This window comes from Calonectris borealis, chromosome W, assembly GCF_964195595.1.
Source record: "Calonectris borealis chromosome W, bCalBor7.hap1.2, whole genome shotgun sequence".
NCBI classification, from domain to species: Eukaryota; Metazoa; Chordata; class Aves; order Procellariiformes; family Procellariidae; genus Calonectris; species Calonectris borealis.
In genome coordinates this window covers 1,999,421-2,025,635 of record NC_134351.1, presented here as the reverse complement: position 1 = coordinate 2,025,635, position 26,215 = coordinate 1,999,421, and the positions used below count along the sequence as shown (strand labels likewise).

The 26,215-nt window shown below is 43.5% G+C and overlaps 1 protein-coding gene across 1 annotated transcript; it reads left to right on the top strand.

Annotated features, from left to right (window-relative positions):
• The first annotated feature begins 308 nt into the window (after positions 1-308).
• On the top strand, positions 309-25,892 carry LOC142074748 (ras-related protein Rab-27B). Its single transcript, XM_075135610.1, has 6 exons — positions 309-354; positions 13,971-14,142; positions 16,582-16,667; positions 19,402-19,505; positions 20,884-21,007; positions 22,415-25,892. The coding sequence occupies exons 2-6, from the start codon at positions 13,990-13,992 to the stop codon at positions 22,602-22,604; spliced, it is 657 nt and encodes a 218-aa protein (XP_074991711.1). The 5' UTR covers positions 309-354; positions 13,971-13,989; the 3' UTR covers positions 22,605-25,892.
• Positions 25,893-26,215: the final 323 nt, after the last annotated feature.

Here is a 26,215-nt window from a genome sequence, read left to right as displayed (position 1 = left end):
TTCCTGCCCATCGCCTGCCTTCCCGGAGGGAAGGGTGATCTCCTCCTCACTAGCACAGGTTTCAGCGTCTCGCGAAGGGACACCCGCGGCGGTGCGGAGGGTCCTTTCCCTCAGCAGAACCCGGCCCCCCACCCGCCTCACGTCCCGACCCCGCCCCGCCGCCGGCAGCCGCCAGCCTCGTCCCAGGGGCGAGCGCCCACATCCGTGCGTCGGCCCCGGTAGCGACGCCTCCGCCTCAGCCCAGCCTCGGCGCCGGGCTCCCGCAGAGGGAGGTGCTCCGCGCCTCGCTCGTCCTCTTATCGCCGCCGACAGCGAGGAAAGAGGCGCAGGCGGCGCGGCGCTCCCGGAGAACAGGTCTCTGCCGCCCGGGGCTGGGGAGGGCGGGGGGGAACCGGGGCGACCCTTCCCGCCCCGCCGGCCGCTGGCGGCCTCGGCTCCACCGTTGCCGCGGCCCGGCGAGGCGAGGCTGTGGGCCGGGGCGGCCCTGGGACTTCGTGTCTGGAGGGAGGGTAAAATGGAGACCGGGGGTGGGGAGCCGGTTGCGGGGTGGTTTGAAATCGCTTGGTGACGGTGAGCACGGAGCTCGGCCAGCCGCCCCGCTCCAGCCCGCGGCCCGGCAGCTTCCAGCCGCCCCGGGCCGCCGGCTGGAACGGGCCGGCAGGCGGGAGTCCCACCCCCGACATGCGGCCACTGTCGCGATTGCGATCTCCTCATGACAGCAGGGGGGACGTGCAGAGGGGGTCTGGGGTGTATGGATTTGTGTCATACCCTGCATTTTGAGCTGGCAGATTTGTGAATGTAAAAGACCTGGCTCGTAGAAAGGGAAGGGCAGTGTAAAGCATCTAGTGAATGATGCACGTAAATGAATGATACATATAAAGCATAAAGGGAATTTGTACCAAGGCGCTCTTATTCCGGAATGTCCAAATATAGTTACCCCGAAATAGTTCTTCCGTGAACAGACACGTTCTTATGGCGCTGTGCCTGCTGTCACTCCTTAATTTGGGTGGAGGAATGAGATGAGAATGTGATATGAAGTATATAAAAAGATCAGCTGAATGTGCATTTTCATTTAAAAAAAAGTAGCTGGTTCAGAAATACCGTGAACAGTATTGTTATACCAATGTGTGGTTAATACTCTTTTATTAGGTCAGATTATTGTGGAGAGGCTTTTTTCATGCAGTTTTATGCACTTTGCAGGGATCATGGAAAGAGATTTGGTCCTTAAGTTTGTAGCCAAGCACAACTTCTGCAGAGTTTAGCTGAAGCATCTTTGCGAGTGGCTGTGGCAGGAGGAGAAAGGCAGGTACGCAGAGTAGCAGAAAAATAGTTTGCCTCTTCTGAACTCTGTTATAAAAGTTGTTTTAAAATAGCTCTATGCCTTGGGCTGTAGGCAGAAAAAAAAAATGCCAAAGGTAAAATGAATTGCATACTTGTAGGCATATGGGGGAAAAAAGGCCTGAGTCCTGGAGTTATGCTAATTCACACCAGTGAGAGAGAGTGTGACTCCTCTTCCAGTTCTTTAATCAGACTTTGACTCAAAGGAGAAACAGTTTTCCCATGCTGAAAAACTCTTCTCAACAAATCTGGTGGGTTTTGGCTACGTGTGAAGTTCTCAAGATGGGGTGTTACAAGTAAATGCGCAAGAAGGCACTGTTGGCAGTTTTGCACACAGCGTTGTTGGAAAGCTCTGTTAAAACATGGTGCTAGGGAAGTTTGAACAGCTGCAGAGAAAAGCGACAGCTCTCATGGTGCGGTGCTTATTTTTGCCTTCAAAGAAACAGCAATATATCGCAGCCTGCTAAAATGTGCGAACTGGGGAGTAGCAACACACTCCCCTAGAGCGTGCCTAGAAACTGCTAAGGGTGACATACCACAACCTGGTCATTACTGAAATACATGCTGTCACTGTTTAAAGCTGGCATAATAACGTCTCGAAAAATATACTGCCCTTGAGAGCATGTCACAAAATACAGTTGTATGCTGCTTACCTGTATATCTGCAAGCCCTGCCTTCTGAAAGTCCCAATTTGCATTTGTGAGAACTGGATAGCTTTTTTTTTTCCTGGGAGAAGCTGTTCTTTTCTCACTGTTCATGCATTGCAGCCTCAATTTTCCAAGCTGATTTTCCTGTTAGCATGTGGCAGGTATTTGTTCTCAGAACTGCTGCATAGGCGACTATAAGTATATGTTGTGCTGGTTCCCATGAAAGCTTTGGTTTTGCACTTTCTTTCATTGAGAAACAAAATAGCCGAGAGTAATTCAGCAAAGTCTATGTTTTGCATTTTGTGTGTTGAAATGTGACATGGGGAAGCAACGTTGTCAGCAGCATAATGCAGCAGGTCTGGGTTTGATTTGGGTGGCATTAGGAAAAAGTTTAAGCCTGGCAATTGGTCCTGCCACCCCCAGGTGAGGTTGTTGGCCTGGGTGGAGGTACCCGTGTCCGACAGCCGAGATAAAGTGTGACCATGTGCCTGCAGCCGAGTACTCCCTGCTGTGATATTCCCTGCGCTCTCTTCTAGTTAATGCAGCGTTATGAAATGGCCAGACAGCATGGAAATAGGCAGTTTCTGTGATCTAAACCACAGCAGGTTTATCAGGCAATGGATGATTCTCTGGAATGACTGATAGAGAGCGGACCATGTAATCTTGAAACTTCATATCAGGAAAGAACTTTAACATTTATGTTTCCTTTTGAATCTTGAAGAACTGGCTAATTCCCACAGGTTAGAGTGATAAAACTCATTGCTAATCTTGCTTGTGGCAGCTCCTAATTCACCCCTCATTCTTGCCCTCAAAACCTTTAATTTGCTTGTCTGCCCCTAAACTCCCGTGTCCGCTCCCGGCACCATCGGCGTGGGACAGGCAGGGCTGACATTAACCAGGGTGGGGCAGGTATGGCTGTTTCTTGAGAGATAGGAGAAGAACCAGCTAATGTGAGAACTTTGGAGGTGGTGTTTCTGGTGTCTGCCTGCCACGTCCTCGTGGACAGCCAGAAGGCCACTGGCGCAGAGAGAGGAGAAGCACATCCTGGGAAGCTTGCTGGCAGCGGCACGGTCGCAGGCACGAGCGATATCCCAGGAGGAGCACCACGGGGAGTCGAGAAGACGGCTGTGAGAAGACCTTTCTCCTCTCCAGTACAGCCTCAGCTGGAAGAGAGAAATAACTGTTCTCTCTGCAGCTTTAAGGGGTTAAAACTTCTGGCATAACCAATTTGTGCATGAGCAGTACAATAGACTTTAAGTCCTAAAACCTTTCATGGAATAATCAGATTGCTTCAGTGTTCACATAAGATTGTCTGCCGTAGAAAGAAGAAATGATTTACTGTTTCAAAAGCAGTGATTTAAATGTGTAATAGCCATTAGCTTGTTAGAACTAATGACTTTCTATCTTGAGGAACCTTCTTTACAATTTGCAGTCCTTAAAGAGCCACGATAAATGGGATCAGATTATTTGACAAGCCAGACCGTTTTGACCATTGTTGTACATTTTTATTTAAACAGAATGGTACAGGGAGTGGAAATCTGCCTTACTGTATGGAGGGAGGTGTAGCTGCTATTGTGGCTAATGATTATTGCAGAGACTGTTTAAAGGGACACTCCAAGTTTTAGAGCTTTCCAAGCCTGTCCTAAGCAATATGGAACAAACGGCATTAATTTTCAGTTATGTGAAAAATCTGCTTTACCTGTCTGACAGCAAAAGGGAAGCTGCTTTGAGGATTGCAGAAGGGCTTTTGATGAAGTGCAATCAAATGTACCTGTAGACCATTCCTGGGATCAGGTGTGAACTGAGTGTGCAAATGGCAGGGCTGGTCTCTGGCCCTTTAGGGTTCAAGAGAGCCGTGTAAAGCTGCACTTCAGCCACAGAAAAGCCTCCTTGTTTCTAGGTAAGTCCCTGCACAGGCCTGGTATACGGCTAGGTGAGTTTGCCACCCTAATGGAGGTTTGGTATTAAAGGAACTGAAAACCTAGCTCAAAGATTTTGGGAAAAGCAGCGATGTATAGAAATACGGACCTGTCAAGGGTACAGCCAGCCAATAGCTTAAACTACTGCAATAGCAGCTTTGCCTTTTATTCACTGAAACGACGTACTCCTTTGTGAGGTGGGACTGAGATCTCCCTGGCTGCAGTTTAAGCCCAGCAGAAGCAGCAGAGAGCGGGTCCCTTCCCCTTGGTGGCTGTCCTCCTGTTCCGGAGGAGGCCGGTAGCGACTGGGAGCATTGCATTTCCAAGTCAGGTAGGCAGTGTCTCTAGCAGGTATCCATAACAGGGCAGCCTCGATCAGGCGATTCCTTTCGGACAACGTTGTGCACTCAGTTTTGTTCCTGCTAACCTCAGGCAGGCAGGGAAGTACAGGCCACTTGCACAGTGATGCACATGAATGAAGTTGAAGGAAGCTGCTTTTTTTTAGGAAGAGGATAGCTGGTAGAAGGAACGCCATACAGGAACGGCGGCCGCGGCGTTTCAGAGCTGTAACGGGTGCTATAGCCAGCAGTAGGCTCAGCTCGCTGCTTTCTGTCCATTCCCAAACTGATATGGCTGGGTTTCCTTTTGGCTTTTTTTTTTTACTATACATACAGCCCATTATCTGTAGGCAGCACAAAATAGAAATTCTCCTAGTCTTAATCTTGATTCAGACTTTCCATTAGATACTTTACTATGAAGATGCTCCAAAAGACAGGTTTGGGTTGATTTAGGGATCAGTTAGAGGACTAACGATGGCCCCTGGCTGATCGTGGTCAGCCCTGTGTTCCCCAGTGCTTTTGAAAATATTTTTGGAAGGAGATTAGAAAGGATCCACGGTAACAAAATTGAGCTGTGTTGGCCAGCCGTTGGGCTGACTAACTGTAAACCAGCATAACTGGTTAGTGGAGCGATGCTGTTTCATACGGTCGGAGGACGGCCCCAACTATTGGGACAGGCTTTCTAAGCTGTGGAGTTGACTTTCCTCCCCCCACCCGCTTGCTCTTTGTTGATAACTGTTCATTGCACATATTGATTCATGTATGCAGGAAGAAGGGTAGTGTTATAAAAAACATGAGTAGCTGGCAAGCGCTCCGGTCGTTCAGATGTAATCATCCAGTTTGGAGTCTTCATCAGCATATCAGGGTTCCTAAATTTAAATAGAGATCTGGAGAAAAACAGTGTAACAGTCACGTGCTTGGTGGCAAAGGCTGGGCTTTGTCAAAGGAGCTTTACAAAAGATCTATGATGAGTTTTGGATTCAAAACATGAATTTGATAAGGTCAGGGAGAGATGAAGTATGATAATGATAACCATGCTTCTGCAGTTAAAAGGGAAGCCTAGCCCACTTCATGTCTTTCAGATAACTATATTAGCTCATAAATTTTCATAGAATTTATTTTTTTTCCCTGACATACAGACAGATAAGTATAACATAATGAATGGTAGCTTTCGCTTGCCTTCAAAAGAGCAGGAGAGACTTGGAGGGTTTGAACAGCAAGTCAGCATGGAGCTATTCAGCATCTCTCCTGGAATCTGCGGCGTGCTGGGCTGTGTCAGTCGGGTGGGAAGTGACCCTGCACTTGTGATGGCAGTCCCGATACCCCCCTTCTCTCCCATTTAACTAGGGGTACTTCCCTGGGCACATCCAATCCTTGTACAACTTCTGGACTCCCTCAAAGGTAGTTACATGATTTATATGTGTTTTATGAGATTTTTTTTTTCAGTGAGGCACTGAAACTTCCTCGTACTGGCTTTCTTCCTTCTTAAATACATTCCTGTAAATGCTATTAATGACTGTGCTTGATTTCCTTTTTCAAGTATGAATGAAAGGTTAGAGTATTTGCCATCTGTTTTACAGCAGCAGGATTCTGCTGCCTTTTGAAAAATCCATTGTGTATTTTGCAGGTATTTTGTAAATTATCATTTTCTGGTCAGTAGCACAGTTATATTTGTGTAGTCAATCGACTGTGATAGACTGGATTATGTGCTAAATACAGACCTACTGTGGCATAGTCAACCCAGAACTAATTCCTATACTTACCAAGCAGGTTTCTGAAATGGTGAAACAGAGGAAAATGTATGGTCGTTTGTGTTATAACTCACCTCATGCTATGTGTTTGGCCTAGAGGAAAAAAGCACCGGGGAAGTGTCGTGATAACAGCTTCTGGTAACCGTTGGGCGCGGTCCTTGTCTCTGCCTTTTTTTCTTTTTTGTATTGCATGTATTTTTCATATTGATTAGTACTGAAAATGACTGAATTAGTCACTCTTCTCCCTTGCCCACACAAATGTAAATATGTATTTGCTGTGTGTATACGTAGCGAGAGAGTTTTTGGGCAGCAACACCACATTGGCAGGAAGGGAAGGGCTTCAGCACTGCTCTTCCCTGTTTAAGTACGACTTGGGGTAGCAGAGCACACCGTGTGAGAAAAGGACCCCAGAAGGTGTGGGTATGTGAATAGAAAATATGGATGGACGTGGGTAGCTGAGAGCGTGCTGCTTGGTTTATTCTGAATAATACCTGGGGGATGTGCGGCGATGTGAATGAGTTCTAGCTTAGGAAATGTCTGGTGTTTACCCATCTATTTAAAAAGCAGTATTTGGAGATTTTACTGGTTTTGCTTGTGTGAATGCTTACTGTGGGCTTCTCATGAGTTGAAGGGGAATTTAAAGTGGAAGTCCTGATGGCTTCTTCGCAGGGCACACGTAGCAGTGAGGAGTGTGGTAACGAACTCACCTTCTTACCTGTGGAGTGACGTTCAGCCTTCTGCTCAAATGGGTGAAAGCTGAAAGTCCGTATATTTAAAGAAGAACTTCTAAAATGCAGTATGTCCTGTACATATTTCTTTCTCTATTAAAAAGGGTATCCTGGCTTACTAAAAGAGAATAGTATGTGGCTGTGGCTTGCCAAGAGTCTTTTACATACTGAAGCCCGAAGCTGTCTGCGCTCAAATGCTGCGAGGCATCCGTGCCAGAAAGCGTCCGTCTGGTCCTCCGAGGGTTTCCACTCTAAGGAAGAAAATGAGGAAAGATCATTTCTTTCATACTAATGCTGCATTTGTTACGTATTGTTGCTCACAGCTCCTATATGGAAATCATTGTGTATGCCTGATTTTGAGCAGAGAAGCCAGCTTTAATTTCATCTCAGCATAGCTCCAGTGAGTTGTTTGATTTTTGAGGGGAAAAAATGGCTCATTGCGGGCCATTTACTTGGCAGCTGTGAGGCTCTGCTTTTTTGGCAGATGATTGCAGACAAATTATAGCGCGATGCTGGGATGACTGGACGGAGTTTTCTCTTATCTTTCCTACATCCTGTCTCTTTCTCCCACTCGGGAAGGACTTGTGAGGCTACCTTCTGATAATGCACTCTTAAATGTAATTCTCTGTCTGTTCCACTTTGCGTTGCAGACGTTTCTGTATGTTCTCTCTGGTAGGGAAAAGGTGTCTAATGCGGCTGTGTTCACGAGTTTGATGTTAATAATCTGATCGGCGTGGGGTTCTCTCTTGGGTGCTCCGTCGGCGAGAGACATTGTCCCACAGCAGGAGAGTAGCAGGTTGTGGGATTTTTGAGGGCGACAGGGGATTAGAGTTTAGTTCTTCACTGTACTGGTTGTGGCTGGGATAGAGTTAATACCAGTCAGAATCTCAAGGATGAAAGAAAGGGTAGTTTTCTGGTGTTCCTGCAGAAGACCAGGGGCAGCTTTCTGTTTGTGTTGCAGAGCTTTGCATTTCTGTTCCAAGGATGTAGCTAAAGAACCGCAAAGACCAGCCACGTCCAGGTCGATCTTGGGATGTCTTTCTGCTACAGCCTATATGACTTCTTTAGGAGGATAGACAGAGCTAGAAGTAATGCATTTCAAAACTCTCTTTACGTAGTCACTCGGATTTCCAGCAGGAACCTGCTGCTGTCAGTGTTTTTCATCTCCTAGAAGTGACTCTAACAGGAAACCTAGCAGGCAGCCTGTCCTCCCACAGATCAGCTTTGCCTAGCTCTCTGCTCTTTTGGAAGTCTCCATGCAGCTCTTTGTTAATCAGAGGGTTAATGGTACGTCTGTGGAGTGCTTGGGGATGAGAAGGCATATCTTGGTGGTACCATGCTAAACTTGGTCAATGCCCACCTGTCTCTCAGGCCCTTTGCAAAGTATTTTTAAACGATGTGTTGGCATTGGGGTCATCTCTCTGCATGCCACATGTTGGTGGTAAGTGCCCGTGTCACCTGCATCTAATTGCTGACCCTGAAGAGATCCAGGAGCGGGATCTCCGGAGTGAAAGGATGGTGCCAGAATCATTCTGGGGGATCCTGCAGGTCATCTTCATGCAGTCCAGTACCTTTGCCTGTGCTTAGGCATGTCATCCCATGGCCTGGGGCATGCTGGTTCGTGCCATGCACCAAAGAAAGTTGAATGGGGTCGGTTTGTAGTTTTTTGATGCTATTGGGTCTATTAGGCTGTTGCTGGGCTCTTACGTTTTATTTGAGTGTCAAATTTGTATCAGCTGATGACACTTCTAGGTGCCAGAGGCTGTCAAAAAAAGGGGAAGTGGTGAAGGTTTAATGGTGCTGGAGAAGTCGGGACTCTGGCCTCACTGCAGCAGAATCAAAGAGGAGCAGCAGGTCTCCCAACGCCAACTGCGGCAGGGAGCGTAGAGCTTGCTCGTGAAGCTTTCCCCCGGTCGGCTCAGGCTGTGCTGGTTTGAGTAAGGTGACTGTGTATGTGTGTTGTGCCTTCGATACAGTCATCCGTGAGTTGGCCCTCAGGACAGCGCTGGGTTTTTTTGTTATTGTTTTTACATTTAAAAAAAAAAGCTTGGATGAATAGTAGTGTTGCTGATTTATTTTGCTGCAGAGGGAATGAATCTATTGCTGACCAGCTGCTAGTACAATATGTGCGCTGCAATTTTATATCCTGCACTTTCTAGAGTTAATGCTATTTATACAACATTTTTGTTTGTTCGACTTTTAACTAGTAGTGTGTAAAGGGAAATAAAATCTTATTTTCTGAACGGACTTGTCTCTCATTGTGCTCGTAACTTTTCCTTGATGATATTCCCATTAACTACTTATGTAACTGTTGAACTCCTTTCAACAACTCTCTCCATTAATGAGAAAATGTGTTAGCAGAAAATCTAGTCTTATTTGATTAGGAAAGTCTTTTAAAATTTAAAAATCTGCAAAGCTTGAAATTTAGAAGTTTTAAAACTTTTCAGTCTTTTCCAATTCTGAGAGGCTAAGAGTATCACTAACAGGCAGTGTTTTTAGGTTAGGATCATCAGAATTTTAGCCTGCTTAATTTGTTTTTACTATACATATAAACATCTTGAGATGAAAATGAGTTTCTGAATTGAAACCATTTTTCTGCAGAGTTTGTTCCCAGCCAAAAGTAATTTTTTTCAAAAGCGATTTGGATTTCAATGAATTGCCTTTCTCCCATTTTTTAAGGAACGAATGGAAGAAGAAAACTGGACTTACAACTTTTCTCCTCCGCATCCCTTTCTGTTGGGGGTGGGGTGGGTCTTATGGAGCAGAGTTCGGCGTCACTTCAGAGGGAGCTGCTGACTCATGCCGAGGCTGCTCCTCCAGGTGGAGGGGCTATTGATGGATGTGCGAAGGGCTGGAGCCCTCCTGCTTCCACAGTCCCGCCTTTGGAGGTGCTGTGTTGGGGAGGCTCCTCTGGGCGCACCAAGCCGGGTGCGGTGGGATGTGCCGCTGCGTTTCCTCTGTGCCTTGGGTACAGAGCAGCAGAGCAAAGGCACGGTGCCCGAGGAGTAGATTTTCCTCTCCCTGTAGGCTATAACTGAATGTCTTAAGGTTTGGTTGGTTTATGTGAAACCATATCTCTCTATCGAGAAAACGTTCTCTGGAGTATCTGCTGACAAGTGCCAGCTTTTAAATGATCTCTCACACTGTAGTTAGAGAACATTAAATAGGGATGGAACAAAATAATCAATCAAGAAACAAGATGCTGCTTCTGGTCTAGATGGGAATCTTGTCTGCCAAGAAAGCAGAAGAGTGTTTTTTAAATCAGGCTCAGTCTAGATGCACAGCCTGGAAGAACAGCATCAAAGCGTCATGTTTATCATCCTCTGGCTGTTGGCCATGTTGGCAAAGAGGGTTGGGAGGGACGGTTGGGAGGCCTGTTTGGGTTTTTGTAAAGCTTAATTGGTAACATGGTATTAGAGAGACAGCACGGGCTTCAGAATTGGAGGGTGAGATTGCATTAGTTGAGTGGAAAGTTGGTTTTGGTCTGTGTGGGTGCTTGCAGGTTGACTGAGCCCTGCGGGACAGGCAGCGGGGGAGACCTTCCTGGTTCTGGCTGCTCTGACTGCAGGTGGTCTGTGGTGGAGACACGGTCATGGCAAAATGAGTCATGGTATTACAACTTCCAGTCCGTTTAGATGCTCTCAGAATGGTGAGGACTTGAAAGTTAAGGTTCCAGGCACAGGGGTGTTTTTTGAATGTCGTCATGGAAAATGGTGAATTGAGTTGCTTTGTTCTAGCAATGTAAGACTTTTGTGTTACAGCCCAGGGGTGTTTCTTTTCAGTAGCTCAATATATTGAGCCATTTAAAATTAGAGTTGAATAAAGTGTATTTTTCATTAAAATGCCTTGTTAATAACCTCTTAATAGAAAATTCTGAAGTGTTTTTCAGATTTTTGCTAGAAGAAATTCTCTTGAAATAAAGTCTCTTTTCTTTAAGAACCCCAGACCTCCTCTGCTGAAGAACCTTGCTTTGTTTCAGATATGGTGTATGATTTTTATACTTCAGTTATATGTACTGTTTAAATTAACATTTGTCGTGAAACAAAATGAAACATGCAGAATTTTCAAATCCAGTTAATTATAGACATGTTTAAAAGCACGCTTAGATGTTTATCTAATAGTAATTATTAGTAATCAGTAGTAATTTTAACTCTTTCCTTCTAAATGAAATTCAAATCTTAATGCTCAAATTTCCTGTGGAACAAGAACTTAGTTTGCTGTACCACAGCATTTTGGAAGTGGTAAAACAGTAATGGCAGCGTGATGGCAGTGGATCAGTCTGGGCTGTGAAGCTCTCCCTGCACCCACGTTTTTGTCAAGCATGCTCCTCCCGTCTCCATCACATAGCTGGTCAAGGAGAGGAAAACTCTTTGGTGGCTTCAGGTTAAAATCTGAAGGAATAAAAAGCCTTTGTCCAACCAATTGCTATTTTACTTTCCTAGGCGGTACAGAGAATGAGGAGAGCGAAGTCAGAGTAACCTTGCCAAAAGACACCGGTTCCCAGGCTGCCTCCCTGCCCTGGTGGCAGGGGTGACCGCCTTGGCTAGCGTCGGGCTGGGAGAGGCTGCTGCGCCTGTACAGTCCCTGGTGCTAACGGGCAGGAATTTCTGGAAAAGCAGCCAGTGCTGGGAATAGGAGTGCCAGCTGCCTTCTCGTGACGGATTTACAAAAATAGGTTTTTAATCATCCTAGTCTGATGTATATTTTGCTCAATGTTTACAGGTCTGGTAATTCTGAATATTCTGCTTTGCACATTTGCGTAGCAAGGAGATGCTGAACTTCAGCTCCCAGAGAACATGCATATTTGGGAGTAGTGTCTAATCCCAAGTTAATACTTTGTATTACCAGTCAAGCATCTGGGGGAGAATCGTCTCCCAAGATATCTTTCTTTTTCTGATTTGTTGAATGAAATGCCTAAAGAACAGTTACTGCATTGATCAGAAATACTTTGATTTTGATAATCCTCAAACTTTGGAGGAGAAATTACTCTTGCTCAGTGGAGCCTTGTGGTAAAGTTGGGATATTCTGGAAAGGATTAAAGGCCTTGAATTAATTTCTGTGAAGTTGCTGTGTTGGTGCTGTGGCCTTCCCCAGCCCAGTGCAGACCAAAGGCAGTGCAAGGCAGAGCAGCGCTGTCAGAGCAGGGGCCTTTTTCTCTAGGTTCGTTAAACCTTTATCATCAGAAGATGAATTTCTCACAAGCTTGTCCTGCCTCTCTGGGTGGCTCTGTATCTGTCAAAGGTATAAATCTCATACAATGAAACTGCTCAGTACACAGCCAGCTTTCTTATCCTTAAAGCTGTTGAAATGCAGGATAATCAAAACGGGCTTAGTTCGCTGTTTTAGTCAAAGCAGGTCAGTGCTTGCTAATTTAAATGCTCAGAAAGGTAGGTTTTATTCTGATGGAAATTAAGGTCTTGTACTGAAACAAGCAGTAGTTTTTATGAATGGGATATCGCCCAGGGTCTCCTGCTGTAATACCACAGTAATTAGTCTCAGCATAGAGATCCGAATGGAATGGCTGTTCATCCATGCTAAGGATTAACAAGATGTTGGAGAAAAGAGAAGGCTTAAATAATGTTGAGTACAAGGTAAGAGAGGATGTAAACTAGGTGGTGTTTCTTATGATTCCAGTTTTCTCATCATCAGGGCATTTCATACATGTGAATAAGTACTTTGTAGGTCTCTTTCTTACATAGGTCCCCTTTCCTTCTCCTGTAGAGCTTCATAGCGAATACTGACAAAGTAAATACAGTAATGGGAGCTTTAGGTTTAGGGTAATACGACACTCCCCTTGAACTTGAAATAATAAAAAACCTGCTGGGGAAGCAGTCTGGTTGGAGAAAGGGTGCTCCTCCTCTGGCTGAAGGCTTGGCCAGGCTGGGAAGTAATTTTATGAAGGTGCTCTGCTCAAGCTGGGTGTCCGTGGCGTGGTTCTTGCAGGAGGTTGTGCTGGCCGACGGTGTGGCCTGCTTCAGAGGGAGGATGAGCGTTCCTGTTGGTGGGAGCCCAGGTGACTCTGAACACAGGCACTCGGTTGCATTGGCCAACCAGGAACAGACCAAAGTAGAAGAAAATGCTGAAAAGCTGTCCCTCCTTTGTATCTGGCTTTCCCGCCCAGATATGTTGTGTCACTTGACTCAGCAGATTGGGAAAAGCCAGGAACTGTTTTGTGGGGCTATGAAAACCCCACAGAAATAATTTCGGTGGCATGCACTTTGCTCCGGGACCTCTGCCTGGGCTGTGAGGCAGCCCGGGCAAATAGTATAAATATTTTCTTCTTTCTGCAAATTTGTGTTACTTTCTGACGTGTATATTTGTTTTAAAAGTGCTTAATGAGGTAGGCTTTGCTGCTCTTGTTCACTGCTACCTACAGAAAAGAGCCTGCAACTGCTGTCGAGGGGTGTAAGCTGCTTGTGGCTCTCTCCGGACGTCGGCCACTCTCAGGTGGCTCCCTGGGCTGCGGGAGATGCCCCCGCTTGCCCTCACAGCAGCAGCTTAACCGAGGCACGGAGCTGAACCCAGGCGGTGGGCTTGCCATCTGCTTTTCTTTCTTCTTCACTCCAATTAGTATCTGCAGCGTTTGATGAGGGGGTGGTTTTGGTTGTGTGCTTCGCAGAACAAGGCAGCTGTGGGTTCATCTGGTTATACTAGAGTAAATTAGAGCATTTGAGCTCTCTCCTTTTATTAACAGCGGTCCTGGGATAATTGCTTACTCTGATTTTTTGAATTAGTTCTCTTGGGGGGGGGGAATATTTCTTTCAAGATAAAAATACATAGCCCTGATAATGTCATTTAATACTGGTTAGTGCTTGAGCCCTGGAATGGTCCTTGCCATGTCCGAGTTTCCTTTTCACGCCTGTTTCTGCACTACCCTTTTTCTTCAAACTCATAATAAAATACTTTGAGCAGAAGGATTTAGCCCTAGGTTTCATACCTATGTTATTATAGGTCTTATTATTATCCTCAGAACAAAAATAATCTTTTTGTCCCAAACTCTATCATTCTAAGCTTCAATTTTATTTATTTAGAAAATAGAAAGTGTAAGTTGTATTATCTCCTGGCACCTGAACTGAAATTGAGAGTTTCACTGCTGCTTTGCGTTAGCGTTTTTCAAAATACACAAACATAACTTTCAACCCTCAGCACAGGCAGTAGCATTTCAATGAACAAAAATAGAAATGAGGAAAAACAAACAGGAAGGGGGTTTTGCTATCATTAAATCAATTTCTTTCTTCTCTTTACATAGGTTCCTAAAAATTAGCACTATGACTGATGGAGACTATGATTATCTGATCAAACTCCTGGCCCTTGGAGACTCTGGGGTTGGAAAAACAACATTCCTGTACAGATACACCGATAACAAATTTAATCCAAAATTCATCACAACAGTAGGGATAGATTTTCGGGAAAAACGAGTGGTAAGTTGTCTCACACGAATGATACCACCTTCTTTTTTCTTTATTCATTTCTTCTGAGAACAAATTAGATATAGTGTGTACTGCCTCTCTTACTGTGGGTATAGCATATGTTGATAATGCTTTTCCTGGTCTAGTTTTTGGCTTAAGCAAGTCATAATTAGGAACTGCATAAAGGGGAAAGATGCCATTATCCTGATCCTGGTGTTGGATTGTAAAGTGCTTTATTGCACATTGGTATAAAAGGATCTTTCCAAGAGCAGGTTTCCATAGTGCTAGTGAATGAGGTGTGTTTATGACTGGAAATAACTCTGGCCCCCAAACTCATAATGTAAATAGAAAAGATGGAAACTTACAGAAGCACGGAAGTTTCGGCTTACTTCCAGGTCACACAGTAAACGAGTGAAGGCCAAGAAGCAGTTCCACCACCCGGACCACGCCGCTCCTCTGAGTCGCTGCCAGCAGCAAGGCTGGAGGCTGAGCGTACCGAGCCTGTGATCAGGAGGCCTCGTAGGTTAGGATCGATGTGCTTCTTAATGCAAGGTGTGCGAGCCTGCTCTGCCGTGCTTTAGTTTCTTGATGTTAAATAGAAGATGAGTCTTCTGTAGTGTCATTCAGATGCTTGGATATAAAAGCACACTCGCTTTGTTTTAATTGAATGTGACTGATGTCCCTGCTTATAGATCCTGACAACTGATACAGGCTAAATATAGGGGACAAATTCAGCTTTCTAATAGGAGTCCTTCTAGCTTGCTTGAACAGTAAAACCATAATAAATACAAGATATTAGACCCTGGGCAATTATTTTAGTCATTTCCTTAATAAAAAGAAATGTAAATAATTGCCCAGTTGAAAGATGGAGACCTCTTTAAATTTGATTCTTTTTAACTTAACGTTTTAAGCTCCTATTATTTCACTAGAATACCGTGAAAAGATGGGCATCACTCCCCCATTCACATTAATCTTCCCTGGGAACCTTTTCGTGACTGCCACTATTTGTGGCTGCTGTGCCGAGTTCAGTTTTGTCATGGTGACAGGGGCATGCAGGCTCTGCCTGGAGGATGGGGCTTCGGGGGTACCCTGAATAAAAGAACAGGGGATCTGGATTCTGTCTTAAGTTTCTCATCATCAGGGCTATGCAAGTTCAGGCCGGTTAAACGTGATGCTCAGGTGGGAGTGGAGCCTGGCTGCTTCTCTGCACTGTGGGATTGCACTGATGTAATAAGAGTAAACTATTAAAAACACAGTTTTATTGCAAGGAAATGCCTGAACATGCAAATTGCCAGAATACTCTTTCCCTGGCTGGTCAGACGCACATTAACGTGTTTTGAACATGGGTGCTGGATTCTTTCCAGAAAGTGAACTTTTCTGCTAAAGGCTGCAGACAGATTTCTTCCGTAACTTTCCATTACATTTTGGGGTAAGATAGTTTGTAAGTGTGGGAGAAGCTACATCTTGCATGAAATTACCAGCTTTGAAATATCTTGAATTGTCTTCTAAGAAAGAGATCCAAAAGGTGAAATATGTTTTTCTGTTGTGTAAAAGTCAAATTAAAAAATGACCCTGTGAGATTCCTTGTTTATCATGCTAAATGTTACAGGAACATGCTCCAGCAAACCAGTTTAATTCACAAACATGGGGCGGTTGATCGGTCGATTCTTTTCTGGTTTTCAGATCAGGCACCTGCCACAAAGGAAAGAAAGGCACGTTGCAGTCAGAAGCTACCTGTTGAAATGACAGCAGTTTAGATAAGTCCACAGAATCACAGAATACTCTAGGCTGGAGTGGACCTCCAGAGGTCATCTAGTCCAACCCCCAATTAATATTAACTTGGTTGTGCAGGAGAACTGAACTGTATTTTACAGCCCAGGGAGGAAGTGTTCCACTTCCCCGGGTAAGGTCAGTGCAGTCTCTGGATACAGACATGTCCATAAAGTCCATATTATATTTAATAGAGAATTGAGCCCCAGCGAAAGGTCACAATGATTTCTTTAAGCGCTATGAGTTTGCAGTTGCAGTTAGTAAGGAAGTCATTAATGTCCAACAGAAGTTAATGAAGAAAAAATAGCTTTTTATAATAGTGGTTAATCCTGTCAGCCAGCTGTAAATTTTGTAAGAACAGCAATGAAACAGAACACAGACAGCTTGCTCAGCACAGTGCTATGCCAAGTTTTAAAGAATTGGTATCTAATTTGAAGTACTAAATATGACCAAATTATCTTTAAAGTGCAGCTTTCATAGACGTTTCATGTGGCTCCTGGGTTTTTAAATATTATTATAAGCAGCCCTCTGAAGTGGCTTTTGGAGGTAAGAGTCAGCTTTTACTGAAGGACTGAACTTTTACTCCTTAGTTATTGCTTGCACAAAATATAACAGTCTGTGACCCACACGATGGATTTCAGTGTGAGCTGTACAGCTGTACTGATTTGACTCTCTCGTTAGGTATACAACAGCAGAGGACCAAATGGATCGCCAGGAAAAGCCTTCAAGGTACATCTCCAGCTTTGGGACACAGCTGGACAGGAAAGGTAACAGAGTTCAGCTCATTGGAAAGCAGTTCTGAGTTTTTCATATTTCTGGGTAAACCATTAGTCCATTCAGGTGAAAAATATCAGAAATCCTCGTATTTTAGGACAAGAAAAATATCGTCCAGAAATAAAGGTTTTCTGACACTGCTTTGATGCAGTGATCAGAGGATCTCAGAAAATAGGACTGGAAGAACTGAAGATGGTCTGCTCCCTGCCTCGGCAGCACGCTGCCTCGTTTCTGGCATGTGTGCGTTATTGGTTCATTGGTTAGCTTTTTTGGTTTGTTTTGTACTGTTATTTTGGCTTCATAATACATTCCTAATCTCCTCTGGAAGATACTGTATAACCTACCTAAGTGTCTTGTTCTTCTATTTCACATTTTTTCTGTTAGACTGGATGGTAAGGCATATTTTGATGAAGGTGCACAGCATACAGGACTGCATTGGCCCACATGTAGCCATCAGACTGAGGGAAGTGGTTATTCCCCTTCATGCAGCACTTCTGAGGCCACATCTGGAGTACTGTTTCCATTCTTGGGACCCCCACTGTGGGATACTTTGTACTGATAAACTGAAGTCCCGTGGAGTGCCATTAGAACAGGTCAGGAGGCAGAGGCATACGATGATCCGGTGAGCGCTGAGGGGACTAAGCTTGTTCAGCCTGCAGACGGGAAGACTAAAGGGGGGCTAACTGCTGTCTTTATCTACCTAGTGGGGAGAAGACAGAGCCAGACTCTTCTCAGGCTCACAGCTAAAGGGCAAGAGGCAGTGGTCACAAGCAGCAGCAAGGATATTCCAGCTAGGTAGAAGGACACAAATGTTGACCGTGGGAGTGGTTAAGCCCTGGAGCAGGTTGCTCTCGGAGGCTGTGCAGTCTGTGTTCTCGCAGGTGTTCACAACTCAGGTGGACAAGGTCCTGAGCAGCCTGATGCCTTCCTTAAGTCCTCTCCAGTTTACGTGCCCCGGGCTTGCTCAGACTTTTCTATGATGAGCAAGCTTTCTGTTCTGTACTGCCCCTGGCTGGTTCCAGCCTCTCTCAGCACCAGCATGCAAGTGGGATGGAGAATTCTAGTTCAAGTCTTACCAGTGCTGAGTAGTACGGAAGAATTGCTTTTTATCTTACTTTTATGGGTTTGGTTCTGTTTGCCTTCTTTGCAGCAGCATACTGTGGTTGACGTGTATTAAGTTCATGACTGACCAGAATCCTTCTTTGCAGAAGGATTCTTTTATCTAACCAGTTGTTCCCCATCTTCTGTGTGCACACTTGTTTGTTCTTTCCAAAGACCTTCTTGATTTGTGACTATTAAATTTGATCCTGTTATTTTTTTTTTAAAGAGAGAAGTGTGCATACTGCTTTCTTAAGCTTCCCCTGGCTAGTCACGTACACTGGTTTTCGCTATCATAAAGTGTGTGAGGTTGCCCTCAGTATGACTACTGATGTCACCTGTCAACAGGGGAAGAAAATGCGACTCACACCTATTTGCTGAGTAATAGTGACTGAAGAGCAGCGGACTGAAGCGTTTGCCCAGTGGGGAGGAAGGAAAGTCGTGATGAGGCAGATTTCAGGTTTTCAGAGTGAGCAGTGCAAGTACCATGTGGGAGGGGTTGCTGCTGGATGAAAAACCAGAAGCAAGCTGAAATTTTGTGTCTTCATCTCTTTCCCTTACTCTCAAACACTGTTGTGTATACACCTCTGCAAGAGATTAAACATTTTGAGGCTACTTTTTTTTTTTTCCCCTGAAAAACCCTAAAAGTAGTGTCAGGTATCTGACATGTTTCTGTGGAGAGCTTTTGTTTTCATTTTCATGGATGTGTGTCGTAAAATATCAGTTACTGTTTCTGCTGGTTTGTGCAAGATTATAGAGGGCTGTTTTGTGATGTGCTAGATCCCTGTGATACAGAAAACACCAGAGAGCCGGTGCACAGTTTTCCAGCACTGTTTCTTCAAGTTTCCGATTTGAACAGGCCTATGACCTTTCGGTGACAAACAGAATTGTATTTCATGATTTGTTGTTTCATCCAGCTCCGTAGCTTTGCAGGAAGCCTGTGAACCATGTCCCTTGTGAATGCACACTTACGCAGGTCTGCTTACGGAGTGCATGTGTGTCTAGAGCTCTGCAAGGAAAGGTTACCTTTTCCTTTTAGCTGAGCTTCACAGCAGATAGTTGCATCGAACAATCAAAAGCATGTAAACAGCCACCTACTTTTCCTTTGTTTTCTTTAATATTGACTATATTGAGTAGTGCACACCCATCGACTAAGTGTGTGTAATCTCGGCAGGTGAATCCATTTCTATCACTGTGATCTGTGATACACTAAATGCTTCAGCATCTTTTTTTCTTTTAACCAATCCTTCTCTCTCTGTCTTGCTCTCGGTTAAATCAGGCAGAATTTGAACTAATAGGTTAGTCACTGATAATGTTTATATTCTCACATATAAGCTTCCTCTGGTAAATTACTAACACACTGACACTAACGACATTAATAAATGTTGACTGGTGTGATGCATCATAGCTAAAATGAAAGTCAAGAATTATTTTATTTATGTCCACTAAATCTTGCAGACTCTTCAGGTTTCAAGGTACTTTTTAAATAGAATTTTTGCACAAGCAATTCAGAAAAGCTTTACTTCATCCCTTTTTCCTTTACTTAGTTCAGGCTTGCCAAAAAAGTGCTTACCTTAGAGGTCACTTTGTATTAATAGAGCTATGTTGTCTTTTTTCTTCCACCTTCAGATTTCGAAGTCTCACCACAGCGTTTTTCAGAGATGCTATGGGCTTTTTACTAATGTTTGATCTCACCAGTCAACAGAGCTTCTTAAATGTCAGAAATTGGATGAGTAAGTAGAACCATAGAGCTTGCATTTATCGGTTGACTTGAAGCTTTCTTGTGTATTTTAGGCTTCTAGGCTTTATGTGTGTCATTGTTTGTGAGCTGGAAGATGCTCAAAGAAAGTAGTTATGTCTAGTGGAGCCTTAAGTGGGGTACTTGCAGCCTGTAATTTGGGGTAAAAGCTTCATCAAACTGGAAAGATACGTGCTCTTTTTTTTGCACAATAGACTGTTCTGGGCATATTCTTGATTATCTTGTTTGGATTTGGTACAATTTGAGTAAATCTGTTGCCTCTTGAAAATTGATGGCATTTGACACTTCCTTGGCCATAGCCCATATTTTAGATGATATACAGGAGCTTGGAAACTGTACTTTGGATATCGCTGTTATCTTTATGGTGTGTTTTCTGTTTGTAAAGCAGAATGTGATTCCTTCCTGTCTGCTTTGAGGTTTAAATTAAAATTAAGATTGCGCTTTGAGGATTTGGTTTGAAAGCGCATTCTGTTTGCTGTTGTTGGTTTTCCTTCAGACAACGGCTAGACTAAAAGTGAAACAAAGGTTAAATTCTTAAAGTTTATTTTTAATTGAGGGCATTTAGAGTGCTGGAAGGACAGAGGCCAGTACATTTCCAGCTGGCAGTTTTCCAGCAAACAAGCTGAAGTGGGGATAACATGAGAATCCAGATAGCCTTGTGAAAACAGCTCCATCTTCTTCAGAGATTCCTTCCTCCCGCTAAACAATCCCTGTCCTCACAATCTTCCGCTGCTTACCAAGCTGAGTCTCTAATTCTTCTGTGTATACTGCACCTTTTCAAGTCAGTCCCCTAAGGATTGAGGCAAGTATAAGTAAATGGCTTTGTACAATTACTTACGAGGAGTGAAGCTGTGGACAGTACTTGTGTCTGGATCTTCAAATGGATAAAACTGCATTTAAACCATTGAGTATATCCAAGAGAAAAACACACTTGAGGATTTTGTCCTATATTTCTGAAGAGCTGCATTTGCAGATGATGTGGGATGTTGTTTGTACTTCCACAATGTCCTTATGAGTCTTGTAGAATAAAAATCTGGCTGGTGGTGGTTCTCCTCTGCCAAAGCACTGTGTTTAGTGCACCTCGTTGCAGTTAAGTTGTCTTGTATGTTGGTAAAATAAACACTGGAAATAAATAATTTTCTAGTACCATTTCTACTTCCTGTTTTGAAAAACTCCCCTTAGCGAGTAAATGTACAACAAGGAAATGTGTTTGGCATGAAGTGATTGGCTGGTTAGTCCAGGATATTTTGAGGTGGGGAGCAAGAAGGGTATTTTGAATTATTTTGTCAACAGTCTTGGTCTCTAAGGCGCTTTCCAACATTCTCTTAACTCCTGTTTATTTTTGCTTCTAGGTCAGCTGCAAGCCAATGCATATTGTGAGAATCCAGATATAGTCTTAATTGGTAATAAAGCTGATTTATCAGACCAAAGGGAGGTAAATGAAAGGCAAGCAAAAGATCTGGCAGACAAATACGGGTAAGCAAATTGTGACAGAAACTAAATTTAGTCTATAACTGTTGAAAGTGTAGCTGATGACTGGCTAGAGATACTTGCAAGTATACTTATAAACTCCAAGATTTGTAGGCATTGCAGTATCACATACACCTATAGTGATATCCAGCTTGTCACGCTTTCAGATCGACCTGTTTGAATAGGAAATAGATAGAATGAAACACACTGTTCTAGTAGTTTGGCCAAAATACTACAACATAAGAAATAAGGCTGAAATGAAACATCCTTACTAGAAAACTACATTCTTGGGATGCTGGCTTGTCCTGAGAGTTCAGGACAGAGTATACCAAAGGCAGATGAACACTCAGTGTCATGAACTAAATAACTAACAATATTTATAGTTTGCTTTTCTAGTTAGTTTGGAAGTGGAGACACCTGTGGATTTTGGTCAGGTTCTAGGTGTGCAGTGGCACTGAATTTATTTGTTTTCACCTGATGGATAATAAAGCTGTTAATGGCCTTTTTCTTGTTCTACTGAGCCTTCTACATTTCTTTGCACTAAAAACACCTGCAGAGTGTCCTGTAACTGGATACATTGGCTGATAGTTAATATAGTTAGTAAATAGTGCTGTGGGCAAAAAGAATGTGGGTTGGTTTTTTTCCTTAGTTGCCTTTACTGTACAATGAGGGATGTTCAGAGAGAATTGGGCCAGCAGCAGAAGATGGCCTGAGAGACTGTGGGGAGTAATAAGCAAATTAGACTTAAAAATAATAAAAAAATATTAAAGAGTTGTCTGCAGCCAGGTAAGGATGACAGCGACACTGAGGAGAAGGTAGCTCATGCCAGATTTCATATGATGGAAATGCTGGAGCAATTGCTAATTTTCTCTTCTGAAAAAGATGATTTGGAAGGCAATATTCTGGATTTAAAGGGTATTTCAGAATGGAAACAGCTAAGTTGTGCTTATAATTAGATAGGAAGGGGGGAGATAGTACTTACAGGGACTGCTAAATAGCAATAGTTGTAGCTATCTGCCTAAAAAAATGGTTTCTGGTATGTTCTGTGGTCCCTGAAATTTTCTGTAAAGCAGACCTAGGTTTCTCTTTAAAATAGACTTCCTGGTTATCTGAAAGACTTTTTCAGCCAAGGTTTGTGCTGATGTTACTGCAATTTGAAGTCAAAATGCCAGGATACATTTTGTAAATTAATGTGGCGGTTTTGTGCTCACGTCGTCATGCCACCATGTGCTAGGAACAGGAGTTTGGGTTCTGCCCAGCAAGGAAATAGAGTCTCAACAAACCAGAAGTCTGTCCCATGCATTTCATTGCTTCTAAACTCGCCATTCATAGCTACACTGAGAGTGTTACAAAGAGTTGAGTCTCGGTTGTCTTTAAAAGTCTCTCCAGCAAACTTTTTCCTTTCCACCATAGCATACCGTACTTCGAAACAAGTGCTGCTACCGGACAGAACGTGGAGAAGGCTGTGGACACGCTTCTGGACTTGATAATGAAGCGTATGGAGCAGTGCGTGGACAAGACACAGGTCTCCGACACAGCCAACGGAGGAAGCTCGGGAAAGCTCGATTCAGCAAAACCGGAGGAGAAGAAGTGTGCCTGCTAAACGCCACCTCTAAACTGTGAGAACCAATGAAAATATTTCAACAGAATATGGCTGACCTACCACCAAATTCAAACCGGCTCTCTTGAGCTGTGCACAGAAGCAAAGTTACATTGTTTTATTGGGATTGTGCATTTTTCTCCAAAGAACTGGTTTAAAACTAAAAGCTGTGTTTCAGTGAGGCTCTTGTGCTGAAATGATTCTTCCTGATACGGTGCCATCTTCATGGAAAACTCTCCCACCTCTTCTTCCCCACTCCTTTTCCCCTAGCCCACATTTTTCCTGTGATCAGGATACTGAATAGAGGAAAGTAGCTTTATTTTTTTAAAAAAGGAGAGAAAGAACCTATTGTCTGCATACACTGGATATTGAAATTAAAACGGAGGTGGGTGGTTTTCTAGGTCTGTGCCATTTTTCCACAGAATCCTGTTTCTTTATAATTCTTAATCTGCATCAGGGACTGTGTTCTAAGGCAGAGATACAAAAGATTTTATGTGGCCTATTAAGAAAAACTTTATCACTTGCACAGAGTAAGCAATGCTGTGAATCCGTCCTGACTGAATCACTGAGACGGTGGTTGGGGGGGTGGGTTGTGTGTGTGTGTTTTGGGTTTGGGGGCAGGAAGTAGGGCATTTAATTAAAAAAAAAAAAATAATTATCAGGGAATTGTGCAGCATTGCTTGTGTTGCCAATAATCCAAGCAGGGATTGGAGCGTTACAGGAAAAAGTATGGAGAGGGATTCTGACGCTGCAGGGACAGTTTATAAAGAAGAGAGTATAATGTATGGGAACAGAGGTAAACTATATTTTATGAAACAACTTCTTACCATTAGCAAAAAATATTCTCCCCTCAACTTAAGAAAACGATCTTTTTTCTTCTTTTTCTCTGGGTAACTGCATATCGCGGGTAAGGACATAGGAAAGAACTTGGGGTTGTTTGCACTGCCTAGAAGAGAACTGTAAACTGCTGTGCTGAGAGAGCCTCTAAGTTACCGCTACAGCTTTGTTGGATCCTCTGTACACTTAGGTTTTCAAGAGAGGACAGCTTTTTCATACTCTTAAATTCTCTGCAAGAGGGCAAAGTGGAAAAGATGTGATGTGGGGACTTGGAATGATGGGAGTCCAGCGTATGTGACTGACTAGATTCAAGTGTGTGGCAGAAGTTTGCAGGTATCTCAGCGCAGAGGGTAGAAGTTGCTCTGTTGGCGTGCTGCAGCGTAAGGGTGCAATGCAAAAGATTTCTTAGACGGTTGAAAGCAAGTTCTAGTGAAACAGCAAGTTGCTTATCACAAAGAAAGACAAATACAGGAAAAAATAAAGAAAAACACTATATTTATAAGTATAGATAATTTTCTAAACCAAGTTACAGCATATTTATTAGTCTACCCTGTCCTTTTTTGTAGAATAACCGTTCTGTTTTTATACAGGTGGTAGTTAAAGGTCTATTTGTGTTTATTGCGCTTTAAGCTACCTTCACATCACCTGGGAGGGTGCAGATTGGGGAGTAAAAATGGATCTCTACAAGTCAAGCTTAACTGGTTGGGTTGGCAGGATTGCAGACTTTCGTTTATTTAAATGTTTTCAGCTTTGATTGATTCAAAATTGCAAACTTTGTGAATAGCAAGCTCATAAAGTGTTTCAGTGCTTCCCAGAAATGGAGAATTTATCAGATTCACTGCTGAAAAAATAACAGGTTTTTCTGCCCAGCTCCTGAAATGATGTTTACTTGATGATTTGGCACGTTAACAGGGCAGATGGATGGTACATCCGTAGGAGCAGACCCATTGGGTGAGTAACCAAATAGCTGCGATTACCATGCCAGAAATCTAACTTGTAGACTGTAAAGATTATATAAGTGATAGACTATACCGAAAGGCTCTATATAGTGTATGCTATACAAACAGGTATAATGCAGGTCCTTTTATAGGCTATCAACAGTCCTAACACCTCAAGAGGTGGAAAAGCTGTTGTGGTAGTCAACTGGTGATTTCCCAGGCAGAAGATATAAGTAGACTGATAGCAAGCAGGCTGATATTCAGATAGGTTCCTCAGTCACCTGAGATACGTAGACTGGAAGTTCAGGGTTTTCTTTGAAGTGAAGTTGTATTGCTTTTTAATATGTCGCATAAAATGTAAACATAATTTTTAAAAAATTGTATTATGTCTTGAATTCGTGAAAATGGTGGTCTGAGGAGCTCCCTGTCTCACTTTCAAAGAAATCTCTCGTTCTGTGGCATCAGATTTTTGTCCATTGAACAGGAGTGGAAGAAGTTGCTAAGAACAGTAAATTACCAACAGCCAACCAAAGCGTGTTTCCAGAGCAGCTGAAATATAGCTTGTCTAAAAGCTGTTACAAAGCTGAAAGTGGCTTCAGTAGCAGACAGATGATTCATACAAAGGTGTGTAAAATCCCAAACCCGGCGCTGTTTCAAAGCACCTTGATGAAGCTCAGTTGCTTCTATTTATCTCTCCACCTGCTGAAACTAGCACTCTTAGAATAATAATAATTAAAAAAAGAAAAAAATACAGCAGTGATACCCAGAACAGTTTGTCTGGAGGAAGGTTTCTCCTAACCTTGCCAGTGAGTTTCAGTGACTGTGAATTGTCAGAGCTGGCGGTCCGTAACGAGGGAGCTCCATTCCATAAGGATACAGTCTCTGAAACTCTCCAGCGTGGATGGAGCGAGCGCATAGCCAGCCCTTGCAGCCCAGTGTTGCTCAAGGGGTCTGTTTAGGAACAAAAGGGAACGACTGTAGTAAAAATTCCATTGCTTGGTTTATGTTTATATACTTGCTAATACAAGAAACTGATTATTATTCTGTGTTTTTAAAAAAAAAAAAACAAAACAAAAGAAATCTATGAATGCCTGTGAAACTATTATCCTAAAAGGATTTTGCCATCAAAACTTTGTTTGGAGGCAAGGAAGAGAAGTTTAAACGTGTTTCCTTTCCTGGTAGGTGGTATAATAGCTCTCAGTTATTAAATTAAGAAAAGAGGAACATGGTAAGTGATTCTAAATGGCTACTAACAGCTTTGTTCTTTATCAGGTTAACTCTCTTTGCAAAAAAATAGATAATGAACTCTTACTAAAAATCACCTTTTGTCCCCTCTCCATCATCGTTTGACTCTTGCTCTGTTTTTTTTCTTCATAAACTATTCCTCTTAGGTTTCACATGCCCACCAGCCGATTCACATTCTTACATGTCCACTTGGCGATGTCAGGCTGTCTTCCTGCAGCGTCACGGCTCTTGCGAACCCCCGCTGAGCAACTGCAGCCCTGCACAGATGACTCAGGGCCACTCCTTGCTGCTGTGGTAGGAACTGAAAGCGATAGCAGTGCTAAGGTTCGTACGTTCTGTGCAATATTCAGGAAATAATGGTAACTGCAGTGAAGAAAGAACATTCCAGGGGGCTACTCACAGTCTTACAGAGCCATGCCTGTCTGGAAAGGAACTTTTCTATTCCACGTGCTGGAAGACCCTCTCTCAGTTCTATCCGGTACCCACTTTCTGGTTGAAGGGCTTTCCTTCACTTGTGCTGTAGCTCTGTAATGGATCCTCTTAGGTAGTTTTTCCAACTGCAGCGTGGTGAGCTGGATGCACAGTGAGCCCCTG